This window comes from Physeter macrocephalus, chromosome 7 (genome assembly GCF_002837175.3).
Source record: "Physeter macrocephalus isolate SW-GA chromosome 7, ASM283717v5, whole genome shotgun sequence".
In the NCBI taxonomy this organism is placed as follows: Eukaryota; Metazoa; Chordata; class Mammalia; order Artiodactyla; family Physeteridae; genus Physeter; species Physeter macrocephalus.
Window position 1 is genome coordinate 30289913 of NC_041220.1, and position 17550 is coordinate 30307462.

Sequence of the window (17550 nt, forward strand, 5' to 3'; positions counted from 1 at the left end):
AGGCAGACTCTCAACCACTGTGCCACCAGGGAAGCCCTAATAGAGTTGATTTTTTAAAAATCTTTATTGAAAGCACCATAGTCACAAGTATCTGAAATGACACTCTTCTTGTAATCCAGCTAGCAACTGATGACCTTCAAAAGATCATAGTCAGATACGTTGAGTACAGTTAATTTTAAAATGTTAAAGGGAAAGCTGATTGAAGGAATTTCAGACCTAAAAACACTAATATAATTATTTCCCCATCTATTCTCTTTTAAAAACAGTGATTTTTATTAACATCTATTGAATACTCTTTTTAGATTACTATTCTTTTTTAAGTTGTAATTTCAGATTATATCGGAGAGCAAAAAAAAAAAAGCAGAATTAGTACTTATGTAATGGTGAGTTATGGTAAAGACAAAAGAGACAGCCTACTCTGTTTTCTTACATAAATGAAAAACACGCTTTTATGTTATACTTCTAACATTCTCTCCTCACTATAGGAAAGACAATTTTGCTTGATTTTTCAAGTAATTTAAAAATCGCTTTTATTTTCAGGCTTGTTTTACAAAGGATGTGTTAATGGCTCAGTAGAGGTTAATTTTCACTACTAAAATAATTTCATTTTTTTGTTCCTATCCCCTCCCTGTGGGTCATGACTATAAATTACAACTTAGTCTATTAAAGGAAATAGCTATCAGTACCTGAAAACACCAATTTTCTGCCTAGTAAATTGAGTTCAACAGTGAGAAACTTTGTAAAACGGGAAATCTTTCCTGCTTCCACTTGACTTTTGCACAATTTGCACTGCTGCAGTAAAAAAGACAAGGTTAATTCCTAAGGCTCGATATGATTAGTTTTGCTTTACAGGTAATTTTTAAGATACAGTAGAGGATTTTTTAAAAAGGTGCACTACTTAGAATAAATTAAAGTATCTGGGATTCCCATACCCTTCTGTTAATAGGAATGGACTGTAGCACACACTTAGGGTCTAGTAATAGTAAGTATCCAACAGATGCTGGCTGAATTGAAGGAATGTGCCTGGTTTCTACACTGTGGGTCTACACTGTGGGCCCACATACGGCATTTTCCTTTCTATTTTCAATGACTATTTTGTCTGACATCAGCTCTGGCCCTGTTGGTTCCTTGCCTCTTCATTGCCTTCTTAGCACCTGATCCTAGCTTGATTCTCCAAGTTCTGGACCTAGTGCTTCATGTTTCACTGACATCTGACCTTAGTCACGATCACAGCTCTGTTCTGTGAAATGCTAGTTAAATTAGGTGTAGGTCAGCTATTTCAGTATTTGTGAGATGTCACAGAAATATTTTGAATTTTAAGTATCGCCAATGACCGCAACTAAAGGTCTTCAAACACATCTTAATCTTCATCAGATGTGTCAGAAGCACATTTATTTTTAAATATTGAAAGGTTGCTTGAAGGACCTTTTAAATCTATTATCATTTAATAATGACATTTCAATAACAGTTTCTCCACTATTCTCCTTTAAAAACAGTGATTTTTATTTAAGATTTCTAATTAATGGCTACTAATACTCTTCATTCCCAATCTTTTTCTGAATGTAACTTCAGTTCATATTGAATAGTAAAAAAACAGAACAATTAGTACCTATGTAATGCTAGCAATATCAAATTGCTGAGCCTGGTTCAACTGGGAAAATGCTATGGTACAGGCCAGATGAAAAACAATCAACTTAGACTAATTCTGCACTGGTTTTCCAATTAAGTCATTCAACACAAGTGGGAGGGCAAGAGAATGCAGCATGTTTTAGAAATCCTGGTACAGTTAATTAAAACAAGAAGAAGAAAGTGAAAAGTACTTGTGATCTCCCAAATTGTTTAAGATGTAGAATGAGTATGAAAACTGTCTCTGTTCTTTTTACGATTCTGTATTCAGGAAGATTAAATTTAAATCCTGGCCTTAAATATATACAAAGGTTTCCCAAATGTGGCCCTTGGGTGCAAACCTCATGAACAATGTGGACCCGCCTAAACCTTCCTAAACAAGGAAGTCAAACCTCTAAGTCTTGCCTAAAGTGAGATACTCTTTTCTTTAATGTTTACTGTTTTTTTTCCTTCAAGGCAAATATTTAGCACATACAGAAAGTAGCTAGAATTTAAATAGTCTACATTTTATTGAGAACCCTGAATTATTGATTCAATTACTTCCTAAGAAGGGGAATATTCATTTTTAAACGTAGCATTTGTAAAGTAACCCTTTATTAGTTCTAAAGCAGTTTCAACATACATATACTAATGTGTATCCTCCTAACTCTGAGAGATGGGTAGGGAGGATACTTTTAAGATTTATTTTCTCACAGAAGAGAAAACAAAACTTCAATTATTTGCTCAAAGTCTCAGAGTGGGCAATGTCATTCTGGACCCAAGGCCAGGTTGTCTGACCCCAGGGCCAAATCTCTCTCTACTCACGCTCTACCTCAACGTAAAGATGACTCTGGAATCTGTGCTGGTGATGCTTTATTATACAGCTTCTTACTGGAGCACTCTCACAGTAAGTGCTGAAACTGCCGGATAAGATTCAAGGAGCCTTTCACTAAAACATTAAGTGGTCAGTATGGCTTCTAAGAGGATGGTGTGAATCTCCAAACTCTAGCCTTGCTTCTTCCTTCCAAATTGAAGAAGAAAATAAAATAAAAGGAGGGACTAGGAAGGGGGAGGAGGCATTTATGTCCCCACCCCCCACCAAATTATATAGTTTTGATTCCTCTGAAACAAATATAATTGAATGAGTCTGGACTCATCTGTAGTGCTATGTGTAAGTGTGAATGTCCATTAAACTTCCTAAAAACCTCATCCCATCTATGCCTCAGCTTATTTGCTACAAGTGACTTTTCACTCCTTGTTCACAGTTATGATGCCCCTCTACATTTTGATTCTTTAATCTTTTGTTTTATTTCATTTGCTTTATTTTGTGGTTCTACCATTAGAAAAGTCAACAGAACCTTTTTGTAAAGCTGCATTAGGTTGTCAAAGACCAGTGATTTAATGGAGCCTTTAGTCGTATACCTGTAAGGAGAAAATACATTTGTCACTCCTCCTCAGGGATCATGTTTTGCTTTGTGAGGTAGACGAGTTCACTGCTAATTAGCAACACAGCACAGACAGGAAGATGATGCTTTTGTAAATGTAATGTTATAGTCAACAAATTCCAAGCACTGGCATTGATGAAAGAGCTTCAAATAGGGCCAACCTGAGGGCAAATGGAAACAGGCTCCATTGCTTGAGATGGGTGAGCTTCATTCCTTGGTGTCAACCTGCTCTTACCTAGAGGTGGATTTAGTCTCTGATACTGGAGGGAGGTGTGTGAGAAAGAGAATGTGAGCATGTGCACAGATGCTTTCATGGTCATTTCAAGTGGTTCTGGAGTCTTCTTGCTGACTTTCAAGGTTTTCCCCTCTCCTCAGAACGCCAATCACTGGGTGACAGGGTGAAGTGGAGCAGAGCTCTAAAAGTGTGTGTGTGCTTGTGTGTGTATGTGTTACAGGTATCTGCGTATCTCTACAGAAATCATCATCAGCCTTTCTCTCTTTCTGATCTAAGAGGTCAGGATGGGCAGTGAATGAAGATACCAAGGAATAGGGTAAAAGAAAAAAATCACTACGTTGGATATGTCTGTCTTTAAAGAGAAAAAAATTACAGCAAAAATTTTGGAGACTTGAAACGTGCTTTTTTTTTTTGCTATACAATTTTTCTGAAGCTTGAAGATGTTAAGCTAAGAGAAATAAGCTGGACACAAAAGGACAAATATTGTATGATTCCATTTATATGAGATACCTAGAATAGTCAAATTTATAGAGATAAAAAGTAGAATGATAGTTCCCAAAGGCTGGGAGAAGTGGTATTGGGGAGTTTTTGTATGGAGTTTGGGAAGGTGAGAAAATTCTGGAGATGGATGGTGGTGATAGTTGCAGAATAATGTACTTAATGCCACTGAACTGTACCCTTAAAAATTGTTAAAATGGTAAAAAAAAAAAAAAAATTTGCTTCATGTTGTGGTTTCCTACGGTGTCATGAGCTGCTAACATCATTTAGTACCTCTAACGCGGGCAGTAATGATGACACGTCTCCCCAACGATCCATCATGCCCTGCGGGGCTGTTTCATTGGTGCTGTGGGCCCAGCACCTACACCAGGCTTTCAATTTCATTTCATAACTTCCCATGTTCTGCACCAAACAGCCAAAGCAGCCACTGACATCTGTTGCCTAAAACTAAGCCAATCTGCCAAACTACCTTATATCTACTTACACACTTCTTTTATTTTAAAATGTGCCAGAAAATATATCCAGGTTAAAAAAAAATGAACTTTTTCAGAATTTACTCTCTGCTTTTTCATAGAGACTGCTTCATCTCTTTGGGTGACCCAATCTCAAGTTTCTTTTTTTTAAATATTTATTTATTTATGTATTTGGCTGCATCTGGTCTTAGTTGTGGCACGCGGGATCTTTCATTGCGGTGCATGGACTTCTCTCTCGTTGTGGCGTGTGGATTCCGGAGCGCGTGGCCTCTGTAGTTGCAGCACGCGGGCTTAAGTCGCCCCGCGGCATGTGGGATCTTAGTTCCTCGACCAGGGATCGAACCCGCGCACCCTGCCTTGGAAGGCGGATTCTCAACCACTGGACCACCAGGGAAGTCCCTCTCAACAGTTTTTAAATTCCTCTCATCCTCTGCATTCTCAAAGTGTTTCCTCCCAAGTCTCCATCAGAATCTCCATCATCCCCCAGAACTAATCCACCAGCAGGTCTTGCCCGTTCTTCCTTCTCACCTCTCAAATCAGGCCTTCTGTTCAGTTGCACCAATTCCACCCTAAGTCAGGCCCTTTTACCCGCCTCCACCTTAATGCCTAAACACGCCTCCTTATCCTCCCTATCTTCCAGGGCTCTGTTTTTGGCACTGACTGCAATCAATTTAGCAATTTTCGTTTTCGGTGTCAAATCATTCTCAAGGGGACAGAATCACGTAAGCAGTGCAATCCTAATGACATCATGGGCACAAGTTCTGGGAGGGCAGCCCCGCGTCCTCTGGCTCTCGGGTCTGTTTCTGAGCTGCCAGGCATCAGGGCTGAAGAGATTGGGGCTTTCAGCTTTGGAGGAAGAAGGTCCTGCTCGCAATGCTTCTCTGAGCCTCACAGGCTCTGTCTCATTTTTATCACACATAGGAAATGAAACACAGGAAGATAAAAAATTTCCATCAAACCTTAGATTAATATCAAGATGTTAAAGATGTACTTTAGGATGGTAATGGTAATTTTTAAAAATAGGGAGTTCATTCCTTAAGAAAGAAATAGAGACTACCCAATTTCTTTCCCATTAGGGCAACAGAAATTCAAATGAGAGCTTCAACTTGTAATGGCTAGGAGTTAATTATTTAGAGTATAGCGGGAAAACTGTTAAATTACAATGGGCTCTTCATAAGTGTTCTCAAGCCAGGGATGTTGCCCTACTTCTCGAGGGGTAAAAATAGTTGGGATCTGATATAACTCTGTGAACGGCAGTAGAGCTTATGTGCTGAATATACAGAGTCAGAATGCCTGGACTTCCCGGGTTCAAATCCCCGCCCTGCTACTTCCTTCGATCTTGGTGACCTTGGACTGACTAACTCAATTCTTACATGACTCAGATGACTGATTGCTAACATGAGGACAGATAATAATTGAATAATCGGACCTATTTCATAGGATTATCATGAGGATTAAAATGATAAAACACAATAAAGTTCTTAGGATAATGTGCACAAGATAAGTACTCAAACGTTTATTGCTATTGCTATTAATTTTAAGAGTGGAAGGATCATACCATTAAGCCTTGTTAAAGAAAAGTAGTCACTGTTTTCCTTGTTACAACAATTGCTTAGAGGGTTCAGGTTTAAAGATATTGCCTTGCAAAACTCACAAAAACTTTCAGCTTTAAGATGGCAGTTATGAGGAAAAAATGAGATAAAACATGGGAGTACTTGGCACAGTGCCTGCCTAGCATGGAGTAACTGCTCCATAAATAACAGCGATGATTATAGGAGAAGGTGGTTGACAGAATAAAGCATGTTTCTCGCACTGCTCCTTAAGCTAAACCAAACAATCCCGTTAATACCAATGGGAGAGTTACTTTTTTAAATTTCAGGTTATAATTCACATGAAAAGCACAGGCACATTACAACCAAAGGAGCTCATGAAAATTTTCTTCTAAACAGGCAATTCCCTAATCTAGTGGTTAAGAACATCGTACATCAGGTGACTCACCAATGTCTGTGGGCTGGGGCCTAGAAAGTCAAGTAGGTAACCGGTGTCTGCCAAGGCCAAAGGGCATATTTCTCTATACCATCCCCTTTCCTGGCTCTATGTTCTCTTTCTTGCTCTCGTCTTACCTTTGTCCTGTTTTTCATTTCACTTATGAGAAATTTCATTTTACCTCATGGAAAGCTGTGAGTTGCTTTGGATTCTCTTCTGGAACAAGATGAGCTGCAAACAGAGGCACAGACACGGGGAATACCTGAAAATTACTTACTGTGCTTCTAATTTATACTTTTCAAATTTGCCACGTGAAGTGCACCTTCGTTTAAAATTTTAAGCAACAAGAAGCTCTCTTTGGATAACACTAATTTACTTTTGGCCTACATGTCCCTACTCCAAATCATTTTCTAATAAATCACTTCAACATAGTTTTGACCTCAGAGAAACAGTGACAGAAACAAGGGGGAACCCCATACATATACTTAAATAGTTATCGATCAACAAATGTGGCTTGAGCATCTGCTACATGTGTGACATTATCTCTGTCCGGGTAAGCAAATCAAATTTCCTCGCTACCATGTCTGGTGGTGGGCTATGGACTGGCTAAGATTAAAAGAAAATCAAGATTAATGATGAATAAAGAGCAAAAACTGGGATTGAAAGTTCCACAGATGCAATAATGTCCGAAGTTCATCTAAACTTGGAAGAACCAGAAACCAAGTAACTAAGACTTTTCTGTGTACAACTTGGAGGAGAGAGAGAGAGAAATTATTCACACATGTGTAACACACACACACACACATATATACATACACACAATGTCCTAGCTTTATGCTCTCTAAGGTTCTAACCTTGGCTTATTCCTTGTCTCTCTAAATACCCATTTCTTGGGCAAATGCATCTACTTTCATGGATGATGATTCTAAAATAGTTACTTTCGATCTTTCCCTATTCCCCAAGCTTTAGAATCATACATCCAACTTCCTGCTAGATACATCTGAATGTTCTATGGACATTTCAAATTCATTGTCCTAAAAGGAATTTCATTCCAACCCCCTTTATCCTGGCAGAGCTTGTTTTCCAGAGCACCTATCAACTTTTCATGTTACACAAATAACTCATTTAGTATGTTTAATCTCTCCACCACCTCTCACTAGAACGTAATCTCCACCATGGCAAGGATCTTTGTATGTTTTGTTCACTTTCTTCATCCAGGAAGTCCCTAGGTATGCCAAGAAGAGTGTCTGCCATTTAGTGGATATTGAATATGTTTGGTGAATGAATGACCTTTGCCTCCCATGCCCCCAAAGCTGCTCCCACTCCAGTGTCCCCAGTCTCAGCAAAGGGCACCAGCAGCCAAGCCTGTGGAAACATCCCAGATCTTTGCTTCCTTACCTCCAATACAGACCCACCAGTGTTACTTCCCAGATAGTCTTGTTAGCTGTCCCCTCCTCTTATCCCTAACGCTGCTGGTCTAGTTCTATCTCTGGTCATCTCTCACCGAAATGACTTAAAAGAGCCACCGGAACTGTCTCTCTTTAAATAAGCATACCTCCCTACAGCCAGATATTAAATGTGAACCTGAGCTTACCATTCTGCTGTATGAAAACATTCAGAGGTTCTGTTTCGCCCAAGGATAAATTCAGGCCCCTCCTTAGACTCCAGGACCTGGACCCAATCTGCACATCAGCCTCCACTTCTATCTCCTTGCATCTCACACGTCCATAGAGGTAACACGAAATTGCTTTTGGTGTCCTGGCAGACAGCCTGTCCATACTCGCCCTCAGCATTGCCAATCCTAATTTTTCAAGATTCAGTTTTGGGGTCAATTCTTTAAGAAGCTTCCTTGACCTTCCAGATTGGCCTAAATATCATGGCTCTGTATGTTCCCATGGCAACCAACTGAAGGGGTATAAAAAAATCTGGGCAAACATTTGCAATTAACACAAAAGCCTTGGGTTTACATAAGGAGGAATGGAGTGTTCATAAAAATCCGAGATATGATCTACTGGGTAGGTATTTATTTAAGCGCTTATGTAGTTGGAAAGAATCAGGTTACCTCGTTCCCAATTTTTGGTAAAGGGAAAAGAAGACTTAATCTTTAAAGTGTTTCGTGAGAAAACTGTAAGCCAGAAGAGTCCTTGGTTTCCTATCTCTGACTCAGCAGTTTTGTAGGAGGGACGATGCCCTCTGATGTACATTAGCTTCCTGTACGTGGCACACAAGGACACGGAGGGCTGCATCACACACATCGTGACCTGAAGACATCTAATAAGCAGGTGTTATTTCCTTGTTTTATCATTTCCTTAATTTTATATTGCCAATTACAAGGGGATAGCTATGTTTCAATTACTACGTAAGACCATCCTGATCTAGCTTGTGTCCATTCAATTTAAATGCTCTGTTTTGCGGCATAATTGCACGGTCCATCATCCAGCCCCCCAGACCTCACATTTACTCACACTCTTGCCTGTTGGTCCCTCTTGCTCAAGAGCACACACAGCATTGATGGGGATAACATGAGCCCATGACATGGTGAGACACACTTTCCTCTGGACCTGTTCGGTTTACTCATTCAGTTTAGAAAAGCGAAGAAAATTAACTATTAGTCGACCATTACATGTCCTTAAAAACATTTTCCCCCACAGGATAATCAGTCTATGAATTGAAAGATTTCGCACCTATATGCTGTGAAGTACACGTGAAAGGAATGAGGTGCATGTATCCAGGTTTGGGGACCTTAAATGCTGCCTATTTGAGGACTCCTGAGATTAACCTACAGTTAGACCTTTTAAAGCCGTTTCATTTCAGGAAATAGATTTATAAGTCTCTTACTTAAGGGAAATGTCTGAGTGTCGAAGTAGACATCACACGATTTGGCTGGCCATACCAAGATATGGACTCTTTAGCCTAACAGGTCTGCTTACAAAAATATAAATCCAGCTGACTTTACATTATAGTGAGCTCTCCTCTTCTTTCACAGCCCTGGAACTCTTCAGTGATGTGTGGTGGCTGTGTCTTCCAGATACTGCTGTATACTGAATAGCCAGAAAGGAAATTAGGTTATAAAACAGCCTGCTGAATGTAGTCAGCTCTGTTCATTGAGGGATCACAAAGTAAAATACACACAAGATGAAACCAATGGGAATTTACAGTTGGAAAGAGACTGAGATAGTGAAAACTCAGACTAGAATTAGAAGTTGCGGATTAGACATCAAAAGGCCTGTGTAAATTCTTGGGCCAGTTTCGTTGCTAATTTACTGGTTTGAGGGGGAAGTCATTAACCTGGAATGCTCTTACGCCACACAGGTACACTGATATGTACATTCAAACATTTATTTAGTGGCTACTAAAGATCTGCGGTGTTGCTAGGTTCTAGAGATAAGACCCTGTCCTGCCCTAAAGACATTGAACAGGGGAGCTAAAAGTCCAGTTGGCATCTCTCAATATTTTCTCTACCGTGCAACTCCCAAAGGTGGGTGCCAGAGTCAGCTAGGAAGGTTCGTTACGGGAATCAATCTTGGTGGTTCAGTCCACGATGGAGAATGTGGAAAAGTCCCTCAAGGAAATGTCGACAGGCCTTCTACCCCCTCACCCCTGACGCCGACAACCTCTGAAACTTTGAGAACTGCTAGTCTAGAAGGATCTTACAACCTCAAAGGGCAGTGCTATGGGCAAAATAATGTACTACGGGAAACAGGAAGATGTAATGAAGAAAAAATGAAGGCCTAACAGTACAACGTTACCGAATCATTTACATGATCTCTGTGTACAGACGTGGCCAAAGAACTTCAGCAGTTGTTCCTAAAGTCAAGGTCTAATATTTTGATGCCACTTTACGATTTATAAAATCTGCAAAGACATTTTGCTTTCATGTAATTTTTCATAGCAACGGGTAAGGCAATACTACCATTTCCATTTATATATAAAGAAACTGACGCCCAAGTAAGTTAAATAACTTGCCATAATCTTACACCTAGTGCATGGCAGAGCTGGAAATTAAACCAAGTCTTCTGACCCTAAAGCCAGTCCACTTTCCACCCCTGGGGAGAACCCAGCTTCAAAAATATATATGTGTATGTGTGCATGCGCGTGTGCATATAGGCTTATTCTTTTTCTTAAGACAGAAAGGCCCTGACAAACCTTCAAGGCAAATAAGCAATTCAAATTTAAAAATAAAACGATAAGCTTCCATTGTAAGGTACAGTAATACGGCTCTAAACCGACATTATTGAAAAAAAAGGTATTCTGGATGAGACGTCTAAGTGTGTTTATATTAAATGTTTAAGAAGAAGAAATAAGCACATCTATACACCCCATTAGATAGGACACAGAGAACATAATATACACTTAAAACAAATGATGTGCAGTCTCCCTATATAGTCACCACTACACTATCAGACCAAGCATTGGAGTGGGGTGCTCTAGGGCATAAAAGCCTGAAGCCAACAGGTTTGAAGCTCTGACTGCTGTGATTTTCCCCCTGTCCTCTCTCTAGTGGTCATTTCCAGTTCACCCTGATGTTGTTAGTTCCTTCCGATTTTAAAGGACTCCCCTACCTGCAGCTGCTTAGAAGCCTCTGTAGACGTAATCCAAGGAGGAGCTTAAGGTTAAAACCAGAAAACCACCTTAGTAAATATTCATATATAAAAACACACATACATGTTTGTATATGTGTGTGTATGTACACACACAGTGACACACATGCAGAGACACACATTAAGGGTACCACACTGTCTTCTCAATGTTAACATCACTGCCCTCATTATTACCGAGCAGGCATAAACAATGACATATAGAGCAGGATTTTTATGAACTTGAGAATTATGGAAAATGGAAAGAATAGATTATGAGATTTAGATTTATGAGGCCTTAGGTTGGGTCTAGGTTTGGAGTCATAAGACTTCAATATGGGTCTAAGTTTGGCCTTATGATTCCAAATAGATTAATTGGGTCTGATCCCAAATTTCTTCATCTGTAAAAGGGGAATAAAAATAACATCCATACACCAAAATTTTGTGAAATTAGTGCCTCTAATTACATAAAATATTTTTAAAATAATTTCTTATTCAATCAAAAAGTTCTGATACAGAGATAGTCCTATTTCTTTCACACAAACACACTTGATAAAACAGTAAGCAAATACAAATTACAAAACAAAAACAAGTCATAAAAAAAAAAAAAGGGCTTCCCTGGTGGCGCAGTGGTTGCGCGTCCGCCTGCCGATGCAGGAGACACGGGTTCGCGCCCCGGTCTGGGAGGATCCCACATGCCGCGGAGCGGCTGGGCCCGTGAGCCATGGCCGCTGAGCCTGTGCGTCCGGAGCCTGTGCTCCGCAACGGGAGAGGCCACAGCACGGAGCGGCTGGGCCCGTGAGCCATGGCCGCTGAGCCTGTGCGTCCGGAGCCTGTGCTCCGCAACGGGAGAGGCCGCAACAGAGGGAGGCCCACATACCACAAAAAAAAAAAAAAAAAAAAACCAAGTCATTACTCTCATGAAGTTTATATTTAAAATTTACAGCCTTGTTTCACACAGGTGGGTGCTAAAATTCTAATTCCCAAATAAACAGGAAATAAGCTATATTAATAAAAGTCTTAAAAGGCACTTGTCAAGGTTCATGATCCATTACTGATCAGCTTTTCAATGAAAGAAAAAGACGTACAGACATTTAGGTTTGTCCATGTTTATATGTACCTCAGTCTCAAAAACAATTCTTTCCTCAGCTACTTCCAGAGAAACTACTTAAAACAACAAAAACATCTAGAAAACCGTTTTTTGCAGAGAAGGGCAGATTTTATAAGAGCCATAACACGGGTTCTGATGTGAATGATGACCCATAGGTAGGGCCACACAGAGGCACCCTCTCTAAATGTCCTTCTCTCACTGCTTTATTTTTACTTATCACCTTTGTTCACCGGTTAGTGAGCCTAGGAGGGGAGCCCTTATGTTGGAAGGTATAAAGCGGCATTAGAAGATGCCGGAGGTGTATCTTACCTACTTATCTTCTACTGAGTCAATCATAGAGTTAAGGAAAGAAAGAAGAGGGAGGGTGGCGGGGAAGACAATCTTAAAACATTAAATTGCTTTCAGTACTATACATACTTCTTTCCCCCGTTTTCTGGAAATCAGCCTTCTGGTAACAGGACCCACCTTCTTCTCCGGGAAATGCTCATTCACACAGTTGGTCTAGGCTGTTCAGGTTGGCCGACTCCAGCCAGGACCAGCCTATCAGACCACTGCTCCCCCAGCCACGGTGACTGGTCTGGAGGGGGCCAACGTGAGTCAAGTTCAGTCTATGGAGATTCAATTGGGGGCTTTTTTTTTTTTTTTTTTTTTTTTTTTTTTTTTTTGCGGTACGCGGGCCTCTCACTGTTGGGGCCTCTCCCGTCACGGAGCACAGGCTCCAGACGCGCAGGCTCAGCGGCGACGGCTCACGGGGCCACAGGCTCAGCGGCCACGGCTCACGGGCCCAGCCGCTCCGCGGCATGTGGGATCTTCCCGGACCGGGGCACAAACCCGTGTCCCCTGCATCGGCAGGCAGACTCTCAACCACTGCGCCACCAGGGAAGCCCGGGGGCTTTTATAACAACCCCTGGGAACAGAAAACCTCTTTTCTTCTCACGAGAGAAACTGCATGAGAACAGAGCCAGAGCAAAGTCAAGCGATGGAGAGAATGAGATTGAATGCCAATGACCTGGCTTAAGATCCAAAATATATAAATATATTCGGCTTGCCCAAAGCCATGCCCACACGAGGACTTTCCAGTTATGCGGGCCAATGAATTTCCATTGGTGCTGAAGCCAGTTTGTGTTGAATTTTCTGTCACCTGTAACCAAGAGCTCATACCCCGAGAAAGAAATATGGAGCTCCTATTACCAATTCAATGCTGCGTTTGGGGACTATTAAATAATTAATAGTGTAAATCATGTAAAATCATGTACTATCAATTAAATAAGGCAGACTCAACCTCAGAAGCACAGAAATAACTACTTGGTCAGCTTTTTTTTTTTTAATCCCAGAACTAAGGACATTTCCTTGTGGTCCTCGGCAAAACAAACATTCAAGTCATTTATGCTTAAGTCTCTGAAACACCAATTCATCTCTCAGAAAAATGTCCTGAGAAATACACCTGCAGGAACCTTAATGCTGAACTCCTTAGTGAGAATAAGTGTCAATTACACAACACTTCGCCTGATAGCAAAAAATTCTACACTTTGACCAGTCATCGTAGTTAACATTAATCAAACCATCAGGCCTAAGCCTGATGTTAATTAATTGCTTGGAAGGGAAGCTGGAGAAAGGCAGAAACAAACAAAAAGACCATTTCTCCTTAGGAAGTACAATTACTTGGACAGAAGCAAAAGCTAGACTACATAATCTTAACGAATCTCAGTCCAATTTTTCATTTAATGTACTGGTTTGGAAACTTTCAGGAGGAACAAAGGTAGGACTCAAACGGGGACCTGGAATCTCAAGCAGCTGTTAAATGACATTATTCTGTAAGGAACACAACTTAAATTACACACACGATCCTGATTATCAACGTTTTAACTTGCCACAAACACATATATTTATACAGAAACATAGACAAGGCAGACGTGCTGTAAAACGCTCTTTCTGATCATGCAAATTAAACTTACGGTGACACAGAATGATTGTGATAAGTCTAAGTGAAAAAAAAATCCTGAGACAAACCAACAACCAAAACAACCAGTCTTTCTGACTGGTTGCTCTTAAACCACAATTTAGAATTTTGGCCATTAAATATTGCTCTGTGGAGAATCTCCAAGTGGTTTTTAGACAAGGCAGTATTACTATTTATCACTGAGAGATTACATCCAAAACTAAGGACAGATTACTTCCAAAACTAAGGACATATTTGAATTATTTCCCAATAATGCTATCGAGTTAACCTTGCAAGTAAACTACACACCAGGAAAGAAAATGTGTAAAAGGAACACCCACATGAACATTTACCTTCCACTGCTCTTTTGAAGAACACTTTGCAGCTGCCACAGGTCACTACACCATAGTGACATCCTGAAGCCTCATCCCCACACACCAAACATATTTTGGAAGGTCTTGAGGATCCAGTGGAAACACTTCGTAAAGTAGAGCTGGGGAAAGAAATCAAGATTTAAATAACTACAGTGTAGTGGCACATTTGACATGCTGTACAGCTTAGCTCAATATCTGTCAAACATCTTGGTTCCATCAATGAATTCAATATGGTCCCATCCTGAGTGACTTAGGAAATGAAGGCAAAACCCTATGAGGGGAGTAATGTATCAAGAATTCTCTTCTCCGTACTAAGAAATCATAAATAATCCCATATAAACTTTTCTCTTCCTTTTCCTGTTTTTGAGAACGTTTACCAAAAAATATTATTTGCATTCTAGGTGAACAGGGAGGAGAGAAACCTTGAGCTGAGTCATCACGGAAGTATCTTTGGCATCAAAGGGCTATTACAATACTTCTCAACTCTCTTCACTCGGACTCAGATTATATCTCAATTTATGCCAGATAAAAAACTCTCCCCTCTCCAAAACAATCCACAAATTAAAACTAAAATAATTATTGTCTCTATTGCCAGCAATTTTACTCCCCCAAGCTCCTGCATTTTCTCCCATGTTACCTTACATAGGTATGTTCAAATTGCTTCATTTTGCTTACTAATTTAAAGGGGCACAATCAATAGTAAAAACAAGCCATATATGGTAAGCATCTCAGGTACCTTTCATGGTAAGAAACTGAAGGGTGTAGTTTTTAGGGACAAATTTAACCTTTTAAGCAACAATCTACATGAATACTTTTTAAGGAGACTTTTCTCAAGCTATATTACATATTCCCGTGCCGGTTTATGGCGCAATCTGAATAAAATTGTTTTAAATTCTAATAAGGTCTCATAGTTCAGTGACCGACGTGTGCCAAGCAGGCAAAGAATTCATTTTTTTTTTTTTTTTCATTCCTAGCCCACATGCACTTATTGAGTATCTACCCACAGGTCCTGTGCAAGGTACTGAGGAAATAAATATAGACTGCTCAGTTCCTGTCCTCAAAGTTGGTGGAGACATGCAGCATTATGTCGTGTGCTTAGGTGCGGAGTAATATGGCGGCACATTGTAGGCTCAGCCTTCCATACTGGGAAAGCTTCGGAATATACCAGTCAGCAGCCTTCCCCAAAGGGGACAGCTGAGCTGAGTTTTGAAGCACGACTAGATGGTAGCCAGACAAAGACGGGGCAGAGCAAACAGAATGTGCAACGCGAGCTGGAATGTGAGAGAAATTTGAGCTGAACGTGTTCAGAAAACATTGGGTAGATTTTTTGTATATCAGCACCATCACTTTGTTGTCCTACCTTTTGTCTCCATGTAAAACAGCAAGAACATAAAAACTCAAAGAAAACATGTGAAAAGGCTAGAAAGGTTATGTTACGGTGATGATTTCTCTGTTTTTCAAATTAGCTAAATGTGATACTATGGCCTTCATGATTTTTTTAAAAATTGATTTTATATGTTTTAACTACACTCTCACCAAAAACAGATGAAGGAACAAACTATGCAGCTGCTCAGAGCACTGCAGCATGACTGACTTTCTAGAAAAATGACTTCTCAAACCAAGGGCTGAAACAATGTTCTCCAAAGTTGTTTCTCCTTCTGAGAAAAGTGCTCTTTATTATTTTTATTAGCGTCCTTTGACTTCTTTATGGCATTCAAAACATTCCATTTCAGCCCCAGTAACTTCTTCGGGCATATTGGCCAGTAAAACTCAATCCATATCTGGCTCTCTTATGCTTCACAGGAAAATACCTTGATTGCATGAACAATGAGAATACAACTTAAAAACCATCATTAACATGTAAGTGCTTGTTTACAACTGCAAGCATACATGGGACTTGTATTTAACATTTTTGTGAGCCTTGGTCTTTGTCCTCAAACTGAAGAGTCTCTTAACTTTAGTCTTTGGACCTCTCCTCTTCTTCTATCCAAACACACTTTCCTTGGCTCAGTCAATGGCAACTGCTATGGGCTGAATCGTGTCCTCTCCCCACTTCCAATTCCAATGTTGAAGTCCTAGCCCCTAGGACATCAGAGGGTGACCTTTTATTTTAAACTGAAGTACAGTTGATTTACAATGTTGTGTTAATTTCTGTTGTACAGCAAAGTGACTCAGTTTTATATATATATATAAATATCTATACCTATATCATATCTGCACACATTCTTTTTTATATTCTTTCCCATTATGGTTTATCCCAGGATATTGAACACAGCTCCCTGTGCTATACAGTAGGACCCTGTTGTCCGACCATTCCATATATAATAGTTTGCATCTGCTAACCCCAGACTCCCAGTCCATCCCTCCCCACCTCCACCTCCCCCTTGGCAACCACGAGTTTGTTCTCTATGTCTGCGAGTCTGTTTCTGATTCACAGATAGGTTCATTTCTGTCATATTATAGATGCCACGTATAAGTGATATCATGTGGTATTTGTCTTTCTCTTTCTTACTTCACATAGTATGATAATCTCTAGTTGCATCCATGTTGCTGCAAATGGCATTAATTCGTTCTTTTTTATGGCTGAGTAGTATTCCATTGTGGATATGTACCGCATCTTCTTCATCCATTCATCTGTCAATGGACATTTTGGTTGTTTCCATGTTTTGGCTACTGTGAATAGTACTGCTACGAACATAGGGGGTGCATCTATCTTTTTGAATTATAGTTATGTCCGGATATGTGCTCAGGAGTAGGATTGCTGGATCATACAGTAATTTTATTTTTAGTTTTTTTTTTTTCCATCGGTGTAATCTTATTTGGAAATATGGTCATAGCAGATATGATTAGTTAAGATGAGGTCATTTTGGAGAAGGGTCATCCCTAATCCAATATGATTGGGGTTCTTATTAAAAAGAGGAAATTAGGACACAGACACACACACAGAGAATGCTGTGTGAAGATGAAGAGAGTGATACTCTTACAAGTCAAGGAACGCCAAAGACGGCCAAGAAACCACTAGAAGCTAGGAGAGAGGGATGGAACAGATTCTCCCTCACAGCCTTCAGAAGGAACTTACTCAGCTGACACGTTAAACTTGGCCAAGCCTACAGAACCATGAAACAATATATTTCTGTTGCCGAAGCCACCCATTTGTGGTACTTTGTTATGCAGCCCTAGCCGACCAATACATCAACTTGGACTCATCCCTGACTCTTCCTTCTCTCTAGTTTCATTCTCAATCTGTTCAATTCTATTTACTTTACCCTCAAAAAACATCCAGATTCTGATCACGTCCCACACCTCC

General features: G+C 40.1%; 1 protein-coding gene across 2 annotated transcripts in view; it reads right to left on the reverse strand.

The window, feature by feature from the left end:
- The window catches only part of NR3C2 (nuclear receptor subfamily 3 group C member 2), a 384333-nt gene that overhangs the window by 187130 nt on the left and 179653 nt on the right, over window positions 1-17550 (reverse strand). Inside the window, exon 3 of one of the 2 annotated variants that reach the window (XM_028491751.2) lies at window positions 14211-14362. In XM_028491751.2, coding sequence (XP_028347552.1) covers window positions 14211-14362 — 152 coding nt within the window. The remainder of the gene's footprint in view (window positions 1-14210; window positions 14363-17550) is intronic. The other variant, XM_024126638.3, reaches the window with a different exon arrangement.